This window comes from Macrobrachium rosenbergii, chromosome 2, assembly GCF_040412425.1.
Source record: "Macrobrachium rosenbergii isolate ZJJX-2024 chromosome 2, ASM4041242v1, whole genome shotgun sequence".
Classification (NCBI taxonomy): domain Eukaryota; kingdom Metazoa; phylum Arthropoda; class Malacostraca; order Decapoda; family Palaemonidae; genus Macrobrachium; species Macrobrachium rosenbergii.
In genome coordinates this window covers 55,763,550-55,784,270 of record NC_089742.1, presented here as the reverse complement: position 1 = coordinate 55,784,270, position 20,721 = coordinate 55,763,550, and the positions used below count along the sequence as shown (strand labels likewise).

Below are 20,721 nucleotides of genomic sequence, written 5' to 3'. Positions count from 1 at the left end.
TCAGTTTCATTAACCGAAAGCAAGTGTGAATCGAGTAGCAAAGCTCCTTCCTTCCATTGCACAGTCTCTCAACCCGTCCCGAGCCAGTGCAACAGGCGTCGCGACCCAGACTGCTCCTGCCGGGCGCTGGGCGCCTCAAAAACTCGACCTTCTAATCCATATGGTGCCATAAGCCGAGAGCAGATGTTCGGGTGAACTCTGATCTAGCCAACATTCGAACCTTCTGGACGGACGGCTGGGTGTTCCTTACACCCAAGGAATAATACCGTGTGAATTGCGTGACCACATACGACGAGAGCAATGTTCTTCAACTATAAAAAATATATATATATATGACGAGGGAAGCTTTTTCGTTTACGAGTAGGGTTGGACCTCTTCTCTCTCTCTCTCTCTCTCTCTCTCTCTCTCTCTCTCTCTCTCTCTCTCTCTCCTAGATCTTTGCTACTTTAGGCCTTTCACATATCCCAAGACTTCGACCCATCAGATATATATTATTAGAAATGGCAAATCCTGTTTGTTGTGATTGCTGATCTCAACCCTTATTAGGCATCTGATGGTTGATTAACTTGAGTGGGCCACAGGATGGTTGGTAACGGGCATAAGGCTAGTGACTTCATTCCAAAATACCTGCCCGTTCTAAGTTCATCACTTGTTATACGTTATTAAGTGCTGAAATTTGTTATTCGTCCGTGATCACCAGAGGACTAAATCTCGCACGCACACACACACGCACACACACACACACTTTTCCTCAAACAAATATCTTTCATTAATATCCGATATCTTCCACTGATATCTAATCATATATGCACATCTCCAAAAACGATCAACATGCTAAAACATATGTATAAAGGCATATATGGTTTCTGCTTTTTCTCATAGGAAGATATTTTCTGGCAAATTATCATATCACTATCCAACAAATTCATCCTGGAGACTGATTCACTTACGGGTTTGGCCTAGAATCTCATATCGTCACGACTAAGGCCTTCGACGACAGAAAGAAGTATCTGGTCCAAAAATCATTTCGATTACAAGTAAAAAAAAATAATAATTAGATAAATCGAAAAATTAGACCCAAAATCTGACTCCCCGTAGAGCACAGAATTTAATGAGAAAGAGCAAAACATATTTTCAGTGGAATCATAACGAAATAGCGTAGTGCACAGTGCCGAGTAGTGATTACGATGATAATAATAATCAGCAAAGACACCTCCCGTTGGAATCTCAAAGATAAACACCAATCTAAACATATATGTTTCATTTTTTATGAAGCTGTTATTGTTTATTCCAACAGGTTGAGACACTCGAGAATGAATCGGAACCTTATTGCAATAAACAATTTTGCGCCCACTATATATTTAAGTTTATTACCTTGCTGTGAATAATAACAAATAAAATAACCCTCCCCCGTGCAGTTCCGGCTAATGATAACAATATGTTACTTACACCTGTGCAGTTCCGGGTGGGGGGAGACAGACAGAAATTACCGAGCACTTAAAGAAAGGTGTGAAAATTACGTTTCTGGTCACAGGTTTCTGATTAATTCCCGACGAGCTTCGAATGGGCACCGGGGAAGGAGAAGACGAAAAACACCTGGGATGGACTGACGAACGTATACAGTATACACACACACACACACACACAGACAAAGACACACACACGACCACACACACACACATAGAAAAACACACACACACATAGACAAACATACACACACGACCACACACAAACACCCATAGACAAAGACACACACACATACACACATAGACAACGACACAAACACGACCACACACACACACTAGACAAACACACAAACACGAACACACAACACACACAGACAAGCACACACACACTCACGAACACATACAAACATAGACAAACATACACACACGACCACACACACAGAAAAACACACACAAACGACCACACACACACACAGACGCATGTACATACAGGGGGAGAGGATAGTGTTATATAATAAGAGAGAGGAGAGTCTACTACCTAACCTGCCACTATAGAAAGTAAACCCGCAACAACACGCCCATAGGTGCGCCCTATCCCGGTCGTTCTAAGGCGGCTTTAGCGGAACTATGTATGGTCACCGAAGTGTGCTGAAGGAGAGAGAGAGAGAGAGAGAGAGAGAGAGAGAGAGAGAGAGAGAGAGAGAGAGAGAGTGGGCAGATGAATATCTTGATAAATGTGGTCAAAAGTAGCACAGTAGCAACATTCTCAGACACTGATTCTTGGACGGAACTAACTATTCTTTTCGCCGTTTAGCAAGTGCTTTAAACATCTGGTTATTTTGACGTAACTTATTAAACTACGTTATATGTTAGGCCTCAATAAAATAGAATTATTTATATTCAGTTTCGCAAACTGACAGCCTTAATACTAAGGCAAGTAACTCTTAATTGGAGTAGAAGAAGTAGCAATGATAGTGTGTCCAAATGAGACAAGTACAAAATGCGCTGGAGTTTCTTCGGCGCAACCGAGTTTTCTGTACAGCGTATAATCAAGGCCACCGAGATAGATCTATCTTTCGGTGGTCTCGGTATAATGCTGTATGAGCCGCGGCCCATGAAACTTTAACCTCGGGCCGGTGGTGGCTTGTCATATCGTTGCCAGATGCACGCGACCCATGAAACTTTAACCTCGGGCCGGTGGTGGCCTGTCATATCGTTGCCAGATGCACGATTATGGCTAACTTTAACATTAAATAAAATAAAAACTACTAAGGCTAGAGGGCTTCAATTAGGTACGTTTGATGATTGGAGGGTGGATGATCTGCCTATCAATTTGCAGCCCTCTAGCCTCAGTAGTTTTTAAGATCTGAAGGCGGACATAAAATGTGCGGCCGGACAGACAACGCCGGCACAATAGTTTTCTTTTACAGAAAACTAAAAGTCAACGATTATCTTGCGAAAAATAATCTAGTTTCAAAGATCTGGGTAATTCGGTTTCAATACTTTTACAACAGGCATGAGATATGCGTCCCCTAGACAAATTTCCCCCGTTTGATCTGAATTTCCACAAAATGGTGTTTCTTAGACATACCTAAAGTCTAGTGTTTCGCATAATGTGCATGTTTAGTGATGGAAGTAGTCTGCCAAAAACTAATGAACTTAGTTTTCCATACATACATACATATATATATATATATATATATATATATATATATATATATATATATATATATATATATATTATTACATTACATACTGTATATATATATATATATATATATATATATATATATATATATATATATTACATTACACACATACTGTATATATATATATATATATATATATATATATATATATATATATATATATATAAACAGCCTGTGGGCTAAATAACTTCTCAAGATATCGGACTGAATCGAAAGTAAAGGAGAACTGGTATAAGCAGTAGATAGAGAACATAATGTACCAAAAAGATTACGTACGAGTAGAAAGAAAACATAAAATAGCGAAGCTTTATGACCATCTATCAACACATTGATATAATTCTAACCAGAATACGACCAACTATACGTGACATATGGGACGTATGAGGTCATTCAGTGATGAAATTAGAAACTGACAGCACAAAGGTCTGAAAGGTGTAACAGGAAGAAGACCTCGCAGTTGCACTACGAATCAATTGTTAGGAGAGGGTGGAAAGTAAGATGAAAGAGAGAACATGAACGGAGGCACAGTAAAAGGAATGAAAGTAGTTGCACCTAGGGGCCGAAGGGACACTGCAATGAACCTTAAGTAATGCCTACAATGCACCGTTGAGGTGCACTGACGGCACTAACCCACAGAGGAATGAACTCTATGATTGCTAATTAACTTTATAAATACTAATTAACAAACGTTTCATATGAGCAACTATAAAGTCACGCTTGAGCAAAAGAAACTGCCTTGTCACAAGAGGCAATGCCTACTTGAGACTACTCTGACATGAACCATGTGTGACAAGTCGTGCACAGTTGCATGGCCTTGTCACTTGTGACTAAAAGTGAAATGAACCCCTTTGACGTATGCGCTCTGGACTAATTACGCTGACATTATACAAAAAGACGTAATTAGGAGAGAGAGAGAGAGAGAGAGAGAGAGAGAGAGAGAGAGAGACTAATTACGATGACATACAAAAAGACGTTATTAGGAGGGCGAGAGAGAGAGAGAGAGAGAGAGAGAGAGAGAGAGAGAGAGAGAGAGAGAGAGAGAGAGAGAGAGAGAGAGAGAGAGAGAGAGAATGTTCACCAAACCAATGGCCAAAATAAGTATTACAGAAAATGGAGTCTAATAGTAATAAAGCCTTGGACGGGATTTACTGTAGATTAGAAAGTCTACGTTCCTCTCCCTTCGCGAGAGAGAGAGAGAGAGAGAGAGAGAGAGAGAGAGAGAGAGAGAGAGAGAGAGAGAGAGAGAGAGAGAGTATTAAGTCAAATACAAGAAAACTGGTCTTCGACATAAATCTACTGCCTTCGTTCTCAGAATTACTATTAAAACTGGAGAGTGCAGAGGAGAAATGTCAGAAACCTAACGAAACGTTTATGATATGATACAAATCTGAATTTCGGAGAATGGGCATAAAAATTTTTTTTTAAATTACACATCTCACATGGAATTAAACATTTTAGATAACTAGCATTAAAATATACTATATATATATATATATATATATATATATATATATATATATATATATAAATATATATATATATATATATATATATATATATATATATATATATATATATATATATATATATATAAATTAGAACTGCATAGATTTCCCCTAACATAAGAATCCTTGCAGATTAGCCCCCTTTGTCTGTGTGCCCTGAAGTCACAGGCAAAATGAGTCAGTAATGTCATTTCCTTAGAAGATAATATTATCTCCAAGTCCTTAGCTACTACCTTTGCACAGAAGCGAACTTCGGCTTCTGAAATAAGCCACTGAAAATAAACACTTGAAATTCCTTCAGCCACTTGAACGAGCGAATGAATGACAGAGAGAGAGAGAGAGAGAGAGAGAGAGAGAGAGAGAGAGAGAGAGAGAGAGAGAGAGAGAGAGAGAGGCAACGGTTCCTCTGAGAAATCCGACTCCGCCCTTCACAAAAGTCGTACCCATCCTACACGAAGAAACGAAAGAAGAAGAAGAAGAGAGAAAATGCTTGCTAGAAGTACCCTAAGTGATTCGGCCCTTAACGGGCGAGTGCAAGGAGGAGTGTCGTCAGTAAACACATCCTAGAACAGGACCATCAGCCTTGAACTGAACAAAATACTATAGCATAGCTTATCTGTACATTTCATTCATAAACTCATCTGTCTTTCCAGAGCAAGTTTTACGAGTGTGTTTACACCTGTTCAGAAACAGCCAGCTTTTATCTTTGGGACTTTACAGAGAAAAGGGTGTAAATACACTCCAAGTATTGGTCTAAGATAAATTTTTTTTCGCAGGTTTGTGGCTGGTGGGAGGTGGGGGAGGGGTAAAGGATGTGCTCTGACATATAATAAACAACCAAACCGGATTCGAGATGCCAGAAAAAAATCTGCGAAAAAAAACAATATAGGTTCTGGAAGAATCCGGAGTCCGTGGGCCTGCCTTCTGGTGGAGACAAGTTCCTTGAGTAGGAGAAAAAGATCGAGGGACTGATAATAGTATAAAAAGGTATACATTAATTAGATCAGCTGAATATGCTGCAGTTTTTCGACCATATGCGAGCGCCAACTGGCGGGGGATAGAGAGAGAGAGAGAGAGAGAGAGAGAGAGAGAGAGAGAGAGAGAGAGAGAGAGAGAGAGTATCTGAATTTGAATTTATTGACTACTACTCCCCATCCTGCGAGAGACGTAGCGTCAATAAACGATACATACAAAGTACACGAGCACCCTGGAGAGAGAGAGAGAGAGAGAGAGAGAGAGAGAGAGAGAGAGAGAGAGAGAAATAAATGGGACGGATGTGTCACTTAAACACACCGATCACCTTCCCAACAGAATCTAAAGATCAGAGATAAGAACTACTGAACCATCCAGTTTCTGTGTCACCCGACATTACAAAAGATTCCTTGGTTCCTCTCTAAGTCCAGATGAACTAATACGGGCTGCTCCTGGAGCAAGGGCCCGTGCTGGTATACGGCCAGCTTAATCTACGACGAATGAAAGATTGATATTTAGCTGTCACTGAAAAAACCAAATGAATGTAAAGCGAGTGAAGTAAATGGGAAAGGACGTAATATATCTTTTACAAGAAGAAATAAATTCGCATGAAAATATCTTTTACAAGAAGAAATAAATTCGCATGAAAAAACAAGTATTTTTACAGTTACAGTTTCTTCATGCTCAGTTTTTCATAGGAAATTGACGATGCGTCAGTACAAAAGTACTTGCAACTTCAGTTTTTAGTTTTCTGTAAAAGAAAACTCTCGTGCTGGCTTTGTATGTCCGTCCGCACTTTATTCCATCCGCACTTTTCTGTCCGCCCTCAGATCTTAAAAACTAGAGACTAGGGGGCTGCAAATTGGTATGTTGATCATCCACCCTCCAATCATCAAACACATTATATTACAGCCCTCCAGCCTCAGTAGTTTTTATTTTATTTAAGGTTAAAGCTGGCCATAATCGTGCTTCTGTCAACTATGTAGGATAGGCCACCACCGGGCCGTAGTTAAAGTTTCATGGGCCGTGGCTCATACAGCATTATACCGAGACCACCAAAAGATACATCTATTTTCGGCGGCCTTGATTATTAGCGGATGTACGGAAAACTCGATTGCGCCGAAAAAACTTCAACGCATTTTTTACTTGTTTAAGAGAAGTCTCCTTTTAAATGAATATTACTAAAGAAATCAACAGGACTCATCAGTTGAGTGAATATTCTTATAGGCATTTTATGTCTCTGCCTTTTAATTACATTATGCGCATATGCAACATGCAGATACCAAGGAGTTTTCAACATACAATATGTCAAGTAACAAAAAGATTTCCCGAGCAAGAAAAGTTATAATTATGTCTATTTACATGGATAATTCCTAAAAGACGCATCAGTAGTGATAGCTATTGTTAAAATATAGGTAAAATTTCCGATCTCTTAACACTGAGAAAGCAGCTTGTTCATTCATAATTCATTATTTGACGATGAGCAAAAATATGTCCGCCTTGAATGAATACCTGACTGGAATCTAACGCCCCAATGGTTGCCTCACCTTATTAGGGAATTATTTATCGTACAAGAAATTTGAGATCAATGTAAGGCATGACAAAATTAAAATGACGTTAGGTCGTACAGTACAGAGCAGTATACATCTATCTAGATTTTCTCAAGATTCAAATTCTGCTCTGGTTGACCTTATACTTATTAAAGCTATGCTCAAGTTACCCGACTCGAACCTATCTTATTAAAGACACAGTCCTATCCCTTTGAACTCAAACACAATAGCAACGACATACGAACTCGGAAGGATAGACTGATTGTATTTCTGCGTACCTTTGGCTGTTTTCTCACAAACACACAGGCGCGCGCGCAACGAAAAGAACAAAATGCCTATTGGGAGAAGCAATTCTTAATGTTTTTATCACTCAAGTTAGCACATAAGCTATAACAATCTCTGATGTCTCACGCAGAATCAACGACTTTGAGATTGGGAGAAAGTATTCAATGCAAGCCGATAGTACTTCAATGGACTTGTGCAATAGCTGTGAGGTAGTACTGAGGCTCAGCAGGAGAGAGAGAGAGAGAGAGAGAGAGAGAGAGAGAGAGAGAGAGAGAGAGGGCAAGCGCGCGTTGAGGTCATTGTCCTGAAATCCTTGGACCGTGACTACTCACTGACCCCTTCAAAAAAAAAAAGAAAATGAAAAAAGAATACTGAAGGACGCACACACGAAAAGAGGCTCTCATGCAGCAGTTCACTCTTCCAACTCTCCTCTCTCTCTCTCTCTCTCTCTCTCTCTCTCTCTCTCTCTCCTACCCATTTTTCCACAAGGAATTCATCCATTTTTCTCAGGAAGAGCGACATGGAGAAATGATGAATAAAATTACTATTTCCGAATACGAAAGTTATAACGAAAAAGCTTTGATCTTGTCAAACCCTTAAACTGAAGACTAGAACACTGCTTTCAGAAGACACAAAAAGTTGGTCCAAGAAGAATGTAATTTTTGGACGGTGTGTCTCACTAGAACAAGACTTCATGATTTGGGAGTGTGGGGGTGGGGGTGGGGGTGGTGGGTGGGAGGAGTCCTAAACAAATGCAAAATGGGATCAAAGAATTTACAGTGAGAGAGAGAGAGAGATAATGTTTTCAAATTAAGGACACAAAAGCTCAAGTAATTCGTAAGCGACGTTACGATTGCATCTTCAATGAAATAATTAGTTTTCTTTTTTTTCATGCGACGCTAAATGGAATGCTTCTGAAGACGGCGACACCAACAAGCCGCACTAACAAAGGGCGCAATGAATGTGCCACTAGGACACATCTGCGTGCATAAGCACTCATTAGATATTTTCTTTTCTTCTTCTTTCTTCTTTCTTCTCTCTCTCTATATATATATATATATATATATATATATATATATATATATATATATATATATGTATGTATGTATGTATATGTATTACATATAAATATATATATATGTGTGTATAGACATATGTATACATCCACCCCCACACACACACACACACACATTATTACATATATATATATATATATATATATATATAGAGAGAGAGAGAGAGAGAGAGAGAGAGAGAGAGAGAGAGAGAGAGAGAGAGAGAGAGAGAGAGAGAGAGAGAGAGAGAGACTTGCACTTACGTAAAGTAAGCTTTTAAAAGAGATAAATAAACTTGCACATCAATACACCCAAATGTCCCAAAAAAGAAGTGAATTGAACACTCTTATACTCACGCAGTACAAGATCACACAACAGGCTGTGACAAGAACTCCATTTTACGTACCTGTAAAGGAAAACAAAATAAATAATAATAATAATAATAATAATAATAATAATAATAATAATAATAATAATATCTCGAGGAAGACCTCTTTCAAACAAACTTCATTAAACAGAATGGCCATCTGGACGCCATTGAGTTTATAATGCAGCTTCTCAATCTCTCGAATGGGTTTCTTTGTGGCAGCAAGTGAATTATATAACAGCTGTCCAAAATTCACTGATTCCTTAACGTTTCAGCAGTACTCTCACAACCATTCGTTGAAAGGCCAATGAAGCCAGGGGTTCGATTATTTCGTATTTATACATGCACGTGAGCTTACAGGAATTTCAGACGATTTTTGATTGCTTGTCGGAACCGTGGGGTATATAATAATGATAATAATATATGAAGGAGTAGACCCTCTTTTTACACATGAAAGAGAAGAATGGCAGCATCGGGAGAATTGATTTTATATAAAGCTTGATTCTTTCTCGTAATTATTCTTTTCTTCAGGGCTGATATCTGCCCTGAAGAGAAGAGAATAGTGAGAAGAATTGAAGAGACTTTACATTGAAAAGACTTTATATAAAATCGGTTCCATTGATGCTGCCATTCTTTTAATAATAATAATAATAATAATAATAATAATAATAATAATAATAATAATAATAATAGTAATACATCCGGTCTCCACCCCACATCTTCATTATAGTCAACATTCACTGGGACCCCATTGTACCCGTTAGCAAACTCCCGTCGAAAAATTGTTACCAAAAATTGCGAGATATTTATGCGCACAGACAGACACACTGGTATACAAAGATACAAACTGACGTGGGTGAATGTAAAAACCTCCGTTTAGCTCCGCTGACGAATGTTAATAACATCAGAGCAGAAGTCGCTGAACAAAAACATGCTATTTCGTAATCATCTAACGTAAAAAATGGAAACCCACTTTTTTTTTTTAAATATCCATGAGAGTAAACAAACCAAATTGTGAGGGTGGAATGGATGAGACGTATCATCATCCCAGAAGGTGGAAGGATCATTATGGGAAATTCAAAACAAACAATTAGCTTCTTGTGAACAGCGGCCCCTCAGGTTACGAGCTGTCATTAATCATTCATGAGATAACACATTTCTCTTTCAGTTCATAACGCCGAGAAATATGCCGCAGGAACCTCCCTTAATGGCAGAAAGGTCCTCGAGTTCTCTCATATGGCCTCTTGACTCATTTCTAGATTTTCAATTACGTGCTTTTTATAAGCGTTGCTGTCGATGCCGTGACGTACTCTTCTTTTCCTATTTCTAGTGACTCTCTCTCTCTCTCTCTCTCTCTCTCTCTCTCTCTCTCTCTTCTCTCTCTCTCTCTCTCTCTCCTCCATTCACTGATATGTTTTATAAATACACATATCTCTTGGAGTGAACTAATTATTAAGAAACGTTTAAACCTCGATATTTATGGAAAATAAAGAACATGCCTAATGCTGGCTTCATTTCTGAGTCACGCAGAAAATTATCGACTAACCTTATCCGATTTTCCTCTCATGATCACTGATAAATCACCTTCCTTTTATGAACGATAAATAGAAGCATATTCCTTCACGAAAAAAAAATATTCATAAGAGATATTCGCTGTTCAACCAGATTTTTATCATATAAAGATTTTTGTTGCGATATCTGTATCTGAGGATACATCACAACGCGCTTTCAATAGAGTTATCTTACAATCCCTAGAGAAGTGCATGAATACGATTTCATATTTATTGCGAAACCAGTTAATAGCTGTATCTACTCTAGGCAATGGGAATAAACGAAGGAAAGGAGGTAGAAAAAAGTGAAGACTAACACCAAAGTATTCGATATTCACTCTTCTCAATTAAGAAAGGGTGTAGTAAAGGGTAACACAAGCTGGGAGAGCCTTCCACAGCCCTATGGTGAAGGGAACGAAACCAACAAAATAAGCAATTTGGGGAAATGCTGATCTCCAAGAAGATGAAAGATGCGATATTCTGGTGCGTGCAACATGGTCGTTTAATAACAAATAAATCAAAATGCATACAATAAATGACTCTCTGAGCTAGACGGGAGGTTGGCCAAAAATGATACTAGTGTTAAGAGTCAGTGAGCCCACTTAAGGTTAAATCCTGACAAAGGAGGAAAAAATAAGCATCTCAAGTGTTAATGCACTATTTCAAACAGGGATGTTTACGCTGCAAAGAGAAAAGAATTTACATCCAAAATAAACCGCTTGATTTTTAGAAGCAGATTCAGGAGTGTGCATCATGCAGTCTTCAAGTCTAAATGAACTTGGATCACCACAAAAACAGATAATGGAAAGAGGTGACGCTTAATAATAAATGTCCAGAGTCGGGAAAGACACGTGGAAATTATCTAGGAAAATTGAATTTCATATCACTGCTGAATTAGACGAGTAAAAAGACTGAAGAAGACTACTGATAAGGCGAATGACAGGGAGTGTTTAAAGTGGAAAAACACCCACTATAAATAGGAAAAGAAGAGCAGATTGCCCTACCAACAGCAACGCTCGTAAAAGCACTTAATTGAAAATCTAAGATTGAAGACGCCAGATGGGCCGAGCCAAAAGCAGGAAGTATGGCTAACGGCATTACGTCATGACCCGTCTTGTGTGGCGAGATATTCGGAGCTACAGAAAAAAAAAATCATTCGAAATCTGGCAGATATGGAAAAAACCACGTGAGGTAAATAAGATTCGACTAGTATGAACAGGCCCCTGAAAGTTATGTGTCAGATATCAGCAAATGGCCTACGACACGTCAGCGAATAACTGGAAAAAAATTGAAGCAACGTTATAATCTAAAATCAGATCATTATAAAAATACCTTTCGAAGTTAATTCGATTCAAGGCAGCCACTTTGTGAAAAATTCTACCACAGACAAACAGACACGGAGAGAGAGAGAGAGAGAGAGAGAGAGAGAGAGAGAGAGAGAGAGAGAGAGAGAGAGAGAGAGAGAGAGAAAATCCTATCACAAATGCACACAGAGAGAAAATTCAACAACAAATGAACAGAGAGAGAGAGAGAGAGAGAGAGAGAGAGAGAGAGAGAGAGAGAGAGAGAGAGAATTCTGCCACAAATACAGACAAATTGAGAGAGAGAGAGAGAGAGAGAGAGAGAGAGAGAGAGAGAGAGAGAGAGAGAGAGAGAGAGAGACAATTAGCCATTATAATTACAACCTGACGTGACGGTGAAGTCGACCAAAGAATAACAATACACTTAAAAATCTGGGCTAAAACTGCATAGTGACAAAAAAAAGAAAGACCCAAAGATTGCATATTCAAGAGAAAGTCCCTTACGTAACTGAAAGTAGGTTTTATGATGCTCTCATTATAACAATTCACTTTCTCGAAAATTTAATGCGGTTAGCAAAGAATTCGACTCAAGGGGCAATGACACTTGTCAGGGCATAAAATGAGTACCATATGGGAATCATTTTTGTATCTAGAATAACCCAATAACAATGATAATATCTGCAACAGCAAATAAGTAAAAAATTCGCCGAAGTTTCTTCAGCGCAGTCGAGTTTTCTGTACAGCGTATAATTAAGGTCACCGAAAATGGATCTATCTTTCGGTGGTCTCGGTATAATGTTGTACGAGCCGCGGCCCAAGAAACTTACCCACGGACCGGTGGTGGCCTATCCTATATCGTTGCCAGAAACACGATTATGGCTAACTTTAACCTTAAATAGAATGAAAACTACTGAGGGTAGAGGGATGCAATTTGGTATGTTTGCCTCAGTAGTTTTTCAGATCTGAGAACGGACAGAAAAATTGAGGACGGACAGACAAAGCCGGCACAATAGTTTTCTTTTACTGAAAACTAAAAATAGAGTAAATGAACTCAGACAAATAACTCGAAAGCAAATACGACAGTTTCTCTGTTAGCAACTGAAGAATTTTTAAGAATTTCTAGGGAAAGTACGATAAATATTATCAAAAGCATTCTTTGCCTCTTAATATAACGTAATTAAGGGGAAAACCTCAGCGAAGATTTCTACATGCTTTCGACTTTTTTCGTTTTGCCTCTTGAAAACTACAAAAGCTACAGAATATTTCAGAAATAGAGAATATATATTTTTTTTAAATTCCACGCGTCATGAACAAATGTACATGCTTTTCAATTTCTTTTCTTTTGAAAACAACATAAGCTACAGAATATTTCAGAAATAGTGAACATTTTTTTTTAATTCCACGCATATTTTCTACGGATACAAATCTTTAGGAAAACTCCTTCAAAGCTTCGTTATTAGGTTTCAATTAGGCCACCCTCAAGGGCAAGGTCTATGGGGTATTTCTTCGGTCTCTGGCCGGCCTGATGCCAACACGGGCCAGTGCCCTGAGGAGGCCGGTAGGCGCGGGTGTTATAAAGTGTAAAATGGATCCTCCGAAATCAGTCCTAGCTTCCGGTAGAATTGCTTATTTATGCTGCCAAAATTTTCACAACAATGAGACTATCGGAGAGCTGGATATCTCCTACCTCTGTTTAAGCAATGGAAGACTGATAAGTCTTTATTATAATAACTCAAGTATATCAAATCTCGATCTTCAGCCTTCGAGAGTGTCGTGGTTATTCTACGTGAAAGGCCGGAGAATAATAATATGATGTAGGGTCCGGATTATAATAATAATAATAATAATAATAATAATAATAATAATAATAATAATAATAATAATAATAATAATAATAATAATATAGAGTTAGGAGAATAATAATAATAATAATAATAATAATAATAATAATAATAATAATAATAATAATAATAATAATCCAGAGTAGATGAGAAAGAAAGAGAGAAAACTGATAAGTATCAAGACCTGAAAATCGAAATTAGAAGGATATGGGATATGCCAGTGTAAATTATACCCATAGTCATAGGAACACTAGGCACGATCACGAGATCACTGAAAAGGAATCTGGAAAAACCAGATGCCGAAGTAGCTCCAGGACTCATGCAAAAAAGTGTGCTACTAGAAACAGCGCACATAGCAAGAAGAGTGATGGACTCCTAAGGAGGCAGGATGCAACCCGGAACCCCGCACTATAAAAACCACCCAGTCGAATAGGATGACTGTAATAGACCAAAATAATAATAATAATAATAATAATAATAATAATAATAATAATAATAATAATAATAATAATAACATATAGACCATACGAATTATCACACTGATACATACACACGGTTATCCAAGACGCAAATCGTTCTTTAAAGTTCATGGCATCTGTCTTCATATTTTCATTAAATTTCAGCCCAATGAAAGCTACATTGGTGTTTACAGTCTTCAGAGACATTAAAAGAACAAATCACCCCTCTTTAAAAATACCATTTTATAATCGCACAGTATCTACAGCCATCATGAAAAACAGAGCTTTAACACATCCTAAACATTTGCAAATCGTCAAGACGAAAATAAACCACTGTAATACAACGATGCCCGAACAAATGAAGAGACGGGCGGACCCCTCACAAACAGCGCAACGAGCAAATGAGCACAGAAAGAACAACAACAAAAAACCACAGCTGATATAACTGTAAAGAAAAAACTCTAGTTGTCAAGAAGACATCCCCGCCAGAGAGAATATTTTGGTTAAAGTATCTTTTGAAATTCAAGGCTGTTTAAAAGACTTGAACTTTTGAAGCGAGGATGGAGACAGATAAGACAAATATTCAAACTTCATACAAATGGATTCCATTTAAATCAAAACAGGCAGATGAGATTTGCTTGGTGTAGTTTATACAGAATAGAAATGACGCTTTTATTGGAATAAACTGTCGTCACTACAACAAAGGCCATCGACTAAATGATCCGCAGAGAGAGAGAGAGAGAGAGAGAGAGAGAGAGAGAGAGAGAGAGAGAGAGAGAGAGAGAGAGAGAGATGAATCATTCCAAGGGAGGGCATCGCAATGGAGTGTGAAGGGAACAAATCGAGCAGTTGTTGGCCTGGGTTCAGGGGGAAGATGGGGTTTTGGTGGGGTAGGGATGGGAAGGGAGGGTGATTCATAGGGATTGGGTAGCCGATAGAGAATGTTATTGCGATGGAAGAGGAAAGAGTGAGCGCGGAGAGAGAGAGAGAGAGAGAGAGAGAGAGAGAGAGAGAGAGAGAGGTCAAAGACGGGAAGGAAGAGGTCATTGCCTTGTGGGCGTGGTCAATCCAAGCGATGAAATAGCAACGATGAAATCCCTATTCACTCCACAGATTGCTGACTAGGTCCTGGGCATTGCTAAGGATTCAAGCAAGCGAAGACTTCCCAAATACAAACTGAGTAACAAACTCACGCATTTTAAATCTAAAATCTCTGCTGTTGCCAACAACGTGCACCGAAGAATAAAAACGTTCTCCTTTACGGCTTCAACTTATATTTATGGTGTCATTACCACAAACACGATAGAGTTTTATGGCGTAATGAACTTCACAGCCTGTGCTGGGTAACTGGTCGCTGGCTGTAAAATTAGCATTGAGAAAAATCGTGGCAAGACAAAATCTTTTCTCATATGCATAACGGGTACTGGCTGGAAAGAGGAACAGAGGAAAGAAAAATCGGGTTAGAAGAGAGACGGAAGTACAAACGAAAGCGTAAATAATGAAGCAAACTGATTTTTTCCTTTGTTGTTTATGATAATCTTTCATTATTTATTTCAACTACCACTGACGCTTAAAACACTGACCAAAGATTAGTGGAAATCAGATCAAGAAAACGATTGGTTACAGATCTAGGGGTGCATGACCTTCACGGAATAATGAAGGTTCGCTGAAGGACAAGAGGCTGGATCCATCACAAATCTGAATGATCAAGTCTTAGTCCTGTAGTCTAAATATCTATAATGATTAATTTGAATCTATAAAATCGTATTAATACTAACATAGAATCAAAATACTCCGTGCAGCTTTAGCTAGTGTCACGAGAAGTGAACAGCTTTAGCTAGTTTCCAGCGTTTCGAGAAGTGAGCGGCTTTAGCTGGCGTTTCGAGAAGTGAACAGAGTGAACAGCTTTAGCCAGTGTTTCGAGAAGTGGACAGCTTTAACTAGCGTTTCGAGAAGTGAACAAAGTGAACAGTTTAGCTAGCGTTTCGAGAAGTGAACAGCTTTAGCTAGCGTTTCGAGAAGTGAACAGCTTTAGTTAGCGTTTCGAGACGTGAACAGCTTTAGCTAGTGTTTCGAGAAATGAACAGGTTTAGCTAGTGTTTCGAGAAGTGAACAAAGTGAACAGGTTTAGCTAGCTTTTCGAGAAGTAAACAAAGTGAACAGGTTTAGCTAGTGTTTCGAGAAGTGAACAGCTTTAGCTAGCGTTTCGAGAAGTGAACAAAGTGAACAGCTTTATCTAGCGTTTCGAGAAGTGAACAGCTTTAGCTAGCGTTTCGAGAAGTGAACAAAGTGAACAGCTTTAGCTAGCGTTTGGAGAAGTGGAAACAGCTGTTTCAGTGGACAGCTTTAACTAGCGTTTCAGAAGAACAAAGTGAACAGTTTAGCCTAGGCGTTCGAGAAGCAACAGCTTTAGCTAGCGTTTCGAGAGTGAACAGCTTTAGTTAGCGTTTCGAGACGTGAACAGCTTTAGCTAGTGTTTCGAAAAATGAACAGGTTTAGCTAGTGTTTCGAGAAGTGAACAAAGTGAACAGGTTTAGCTAGCTTTTCGAGAAGTAAACAAAGTGAACAGGTTTAGCTAGTGTTTCGAGAAGTGAACAGCTTTAGCTAGCGTTTCGAGAAGTGAACAAAGTGAACAGCTTTAGCTAGCGTTTCGAGAAGTGAACAGCTTTAGCTAGCGTTTCGAGAAGTGAACAAAGTGAACAGCTTTAGCTAGCGTTTCGAGAAGTGAACAGCTTTAGCTAGCGTTTCGAGAAATGAGCAAAGTGAACAGCTTTAGCTAGCGTTTCGAGAAGTGAACAAAGTGAACAGCTTTAGCTAGCGTTTCGAGAAATTAACAAAGTGAACAGCTTTAGCTAGCGTTTCGAGAAGTGAACAGCTTTAGCTAGCGTTTCGAGAAATGAGCAAAGTGAACAGCTTTAGCTAGCGTTTCGAGAAGTGAACCAAGTGAACACTAGCGTTTCGAGAAGTGAGCAGCTTTAGCTAACGTTTCGAGAAATGAACAAACTGAACAGCTTTAGCTAGCGTTTCGAGAAGTGAACAGTGAGCAGCTTTAGCTAGCGTTTCGAGAAGCGAACCTCTTTAGCTAGCATTTCGAGAAGTGAACGGCTTTAGCTAGCGTTTCAAGAAGCGAACCTCTTAGCTAGCTTATCGAGAAGTGAACAGCTTTAGCTAGCGTTTCGAGAAGTGAAAGAAGTTACACTAGTAAGGTAGTGGTTGACTTTAACAGCGTAAAATGCGACAGAGCATCAATCAAAAATCTTTTTAAAAAAGCTGAACACACAAGAATGCGAGCGATCTCTTTCTTCCCTACTGAATTTATTCAGATACAATTACTGACCTAACTTAAAACGGCCCCAAGGCAAACTGCTTTTAAGAAGCTGGGGCCTTCCTTACATTATACATTGCAAACATGACCGTAATTGGATCCAGCTTAAACATCTTTCTTGACAATTCAGCTTCGAAAAGAGAGGACGTGGAAGAATGCATTTTCGTCTTCACAAGGCGTGACCCACCACTGGCGAGGAGAAGGATCTGATTACATATGCATTCCACTGCGATGACCTCCAAGGCTCTGCGGCCACTGGGGGCGAAGAAACACACAACAACAATAAACAACGACAACAAGACGAAGGATAATAAAAGAAAAATAAAAATATTACGACTGTCATGATAAAGAGGAAGGAAAAACATAACGAGAGTGGTTTTAAATAAAATACTACGAATCTGATCCGGTTACTTGACATATTAACATAAAATGTATTATGTGAGTTTGAAGATATATAAACATAAATATGAGTAGGTGTAGTAACAAAAAGTTGTATTATTTGGTGGAGTTTTGTGATACGAGAAACCAATTATAAGTTAATCAAGAAATGCTCTAGGCAAAAAATTTTATTTTTAAAACTTGATAAAAAAATAATGCAATAGAAATAAACACAATGTGATAACAACAATACGACAAAGAATAAAAGGGTCACATTACATTGTAAAAAACATTAAATTGTAACAACAGTTCTTTTCCAGCTACTGCTTCACACAATGTATGATAGATAAAAGAATTGGTTTTAGATTATAATATATATATATATATATATATATATATATATATATATATATATATATATATATATATATATATATTGTCTTTATGTGTATATGTATATATTATATATAAATATATACATACATGCATATATATATCTATATATATAATATACACACATATATATATAATCTTTAAAAAATATCCTTTGCAAAATGCTATGCAAGAAAGAATAACGCAAGAAATTTCAGACATTCTAAACCTCAGCCCTTCGCTTTGGTTTTAAGATGGGAGAACTCTGATTAGTCTCTGATGGCGAATCCCTAATGTAACGTCTTGCAAAGGAACAGTACCAATGACCTTTCCCGCCAGAGCACATAAAAAAAAAAGATGCATTACAAGAAGAATCCATGGGAAGATTCTCTAAATATTATTATTATTATTATTATTATTATTATTATTATTATTATTATTATTATTATTATTATTCTCTAGAACCAAATACTGCAAATCATAAACTGCAAACCTAGTATGCTGTGTTAATTATATGCTAATTATTATTATTATTATTATTATTATTATTATTATTATTATTATTATTATTATTATTATTATTATTATTATTATTATCCTCTACAGACAAATACTGCAAATCATAACCTGCAAACCTAACATGCTGTGTAATAATAATAATAATAATAATAATAATAATAATAATAATAATAATAATAATAATAATAATAATAATAGTGGTGGTAATAGTAATTATAATAACAAATCCTAAAAAGACATATAATAAGTCTTTCAAAATCTCCCCAATATAATAATAATAATAATAATAATAATAATAATAATAATAATAATAATAATAATAATAAACCACAATACGACTTAGATTAAACCTTTCAAAATCCCCCAAAATAATCCCTAAACCATGTAATCTCTGTATTCACATTATTTCAATCGTGTGCAACTCCCCAAGTTATAAATAGGAGTTGTTTACGTCTAGCAAAGATAGCCCGCCGCTTTCCCCTGGGCATAAATTGACTCCAAATGAGATCACATCTTGCCGTCACGCCCCGCCCCCGCTATTCAGTTATTACTAGACGTTTTTGCTTTGGAGAACTGCTGGAAAGCACGCTGCATAATTCTGTAGAAAAAATAATTTAAGACTCACACGTGTTGATAAATCATTTCTTCTCTTTACCCATAAAACACCGAAGGCTTTGTGTGTGTGTGTGTGTGTGTGTATAATATATATATATATATATATATATATATATATATATATATATATATATATATATATATATATATATATATATATATATATATATATATATATATATATATATATATATATATATGTAGAATCTACTGGTCACTTTATCAAAATGCATATGTAATTGTAATGCCCACAATGCCCTCTTAACTTCTCCAATTCTTTGCGCTTTTTTTGGATATGCTTGTCACTAAAAGCCGTAAGATCCAAGCAAGAAATTGAAGAACTGAGATGGCCGGTCGCGGTTAAGAGGAGCATTGTATGCATAAATTACATATACAATATATATATATATATATATATATATATATATATATATATATTTATATATATATATATATATATATATATATATATATATATATTAAACTTTATCACTTGCAAAAATTGTTATTTGCGTTACTACGATTATAATAACAGGACATCACATGAAGTGGATGGTATCTAGAGGATATATTTATTCAGAAAAGTTACAAGCTTTCCAGGACTAACTGTATAGCTTGTAACTTTTCTAATTAGATATCCCTCTAGATACCGTTCTGTTTAAATGCTTAAATGAGGTCCTGTTATCAAATATATATACATATATAATTATACATATATATATATTATATATATATATATATAAAATGTATGTGACTGTACTCTTAACATACAAAATATATCCATTGCTTACTTACAAGAGTTAAAGAATAAAATTAATGTGAAACAGTTTTAGCCTGTCTCGTTAATTATTTTTGACTGCTTCATTCCTGTAGCAACATTTCCCACCAACCTACTACAAAAGCAGCATCCATCATCTATGAAATCGAAACCTCTGAATTCGACGAAGATCCTACGCGAAACAGACAAGAAGAAGAAGAAGAAGAAGAAGAAGAAGAAGAAGAAGAAGAAGAAGAAGAAGGATGGGGAGGAGGAGACTGAGAATCAGCAGCACCACATCGTCCACTTATCTCTCGCAACATTAAGCTGTTGGGGCAACCAGCAAGGCCCCATTACCATTTTTCTTCTGTAAACAAACTTCGTCGAATAATGATAATGATGATAATACAAAAGGTCAAACAACTCTGGCGTCATCTCTTTGCTGCCTCTTCTGATGGGTATTCCAAACGTCCGTTTTCCTTTCAAATTTTTCTTATTTCCTGGTTGTCCGTTATCTCCTCATATGGTGCGTTTCTTTTATTCGTTCTTTCCATTTTCGGAGAAATTTTATATATCATTATAAGCTTATCATGAGAAGGTATAAATGTGACTGATGACTAGGCATTTATATATATACATACATATATATATGTATATATATAATATATAAATATATATATATATATAAATTTCTGA

General features: G+C 37.1%; 1 protein-coding gene across 2 annotated transcripts in view; it reads right to left on the bottom strand.

Annotated features, from left to right (window-relative positions):
• Positions 1-20,721, bottom strand: part of Col4a1 (Collagen type IV alpha 1) — a 250,469-nt gene that overhangs the window by 123,429 nt on the left and 106,319 nt on the right. The window contains exon 2 of one of the 2 annotated variants that reach the window (XM_067118825.1): positions 8,899-8,948. The exons of the other annotated variant lie outside the window; for it this stretch is intronic. Coding sequence (XP_066974926.1) covers positions 8,899-8,948 — 50 coding nt within the window. The remainder of the gene's footprint in view (positions 1-8,898; positions 8,949-20,721) is intronic. 2 annotated transcript variants of the gene reach the window in all.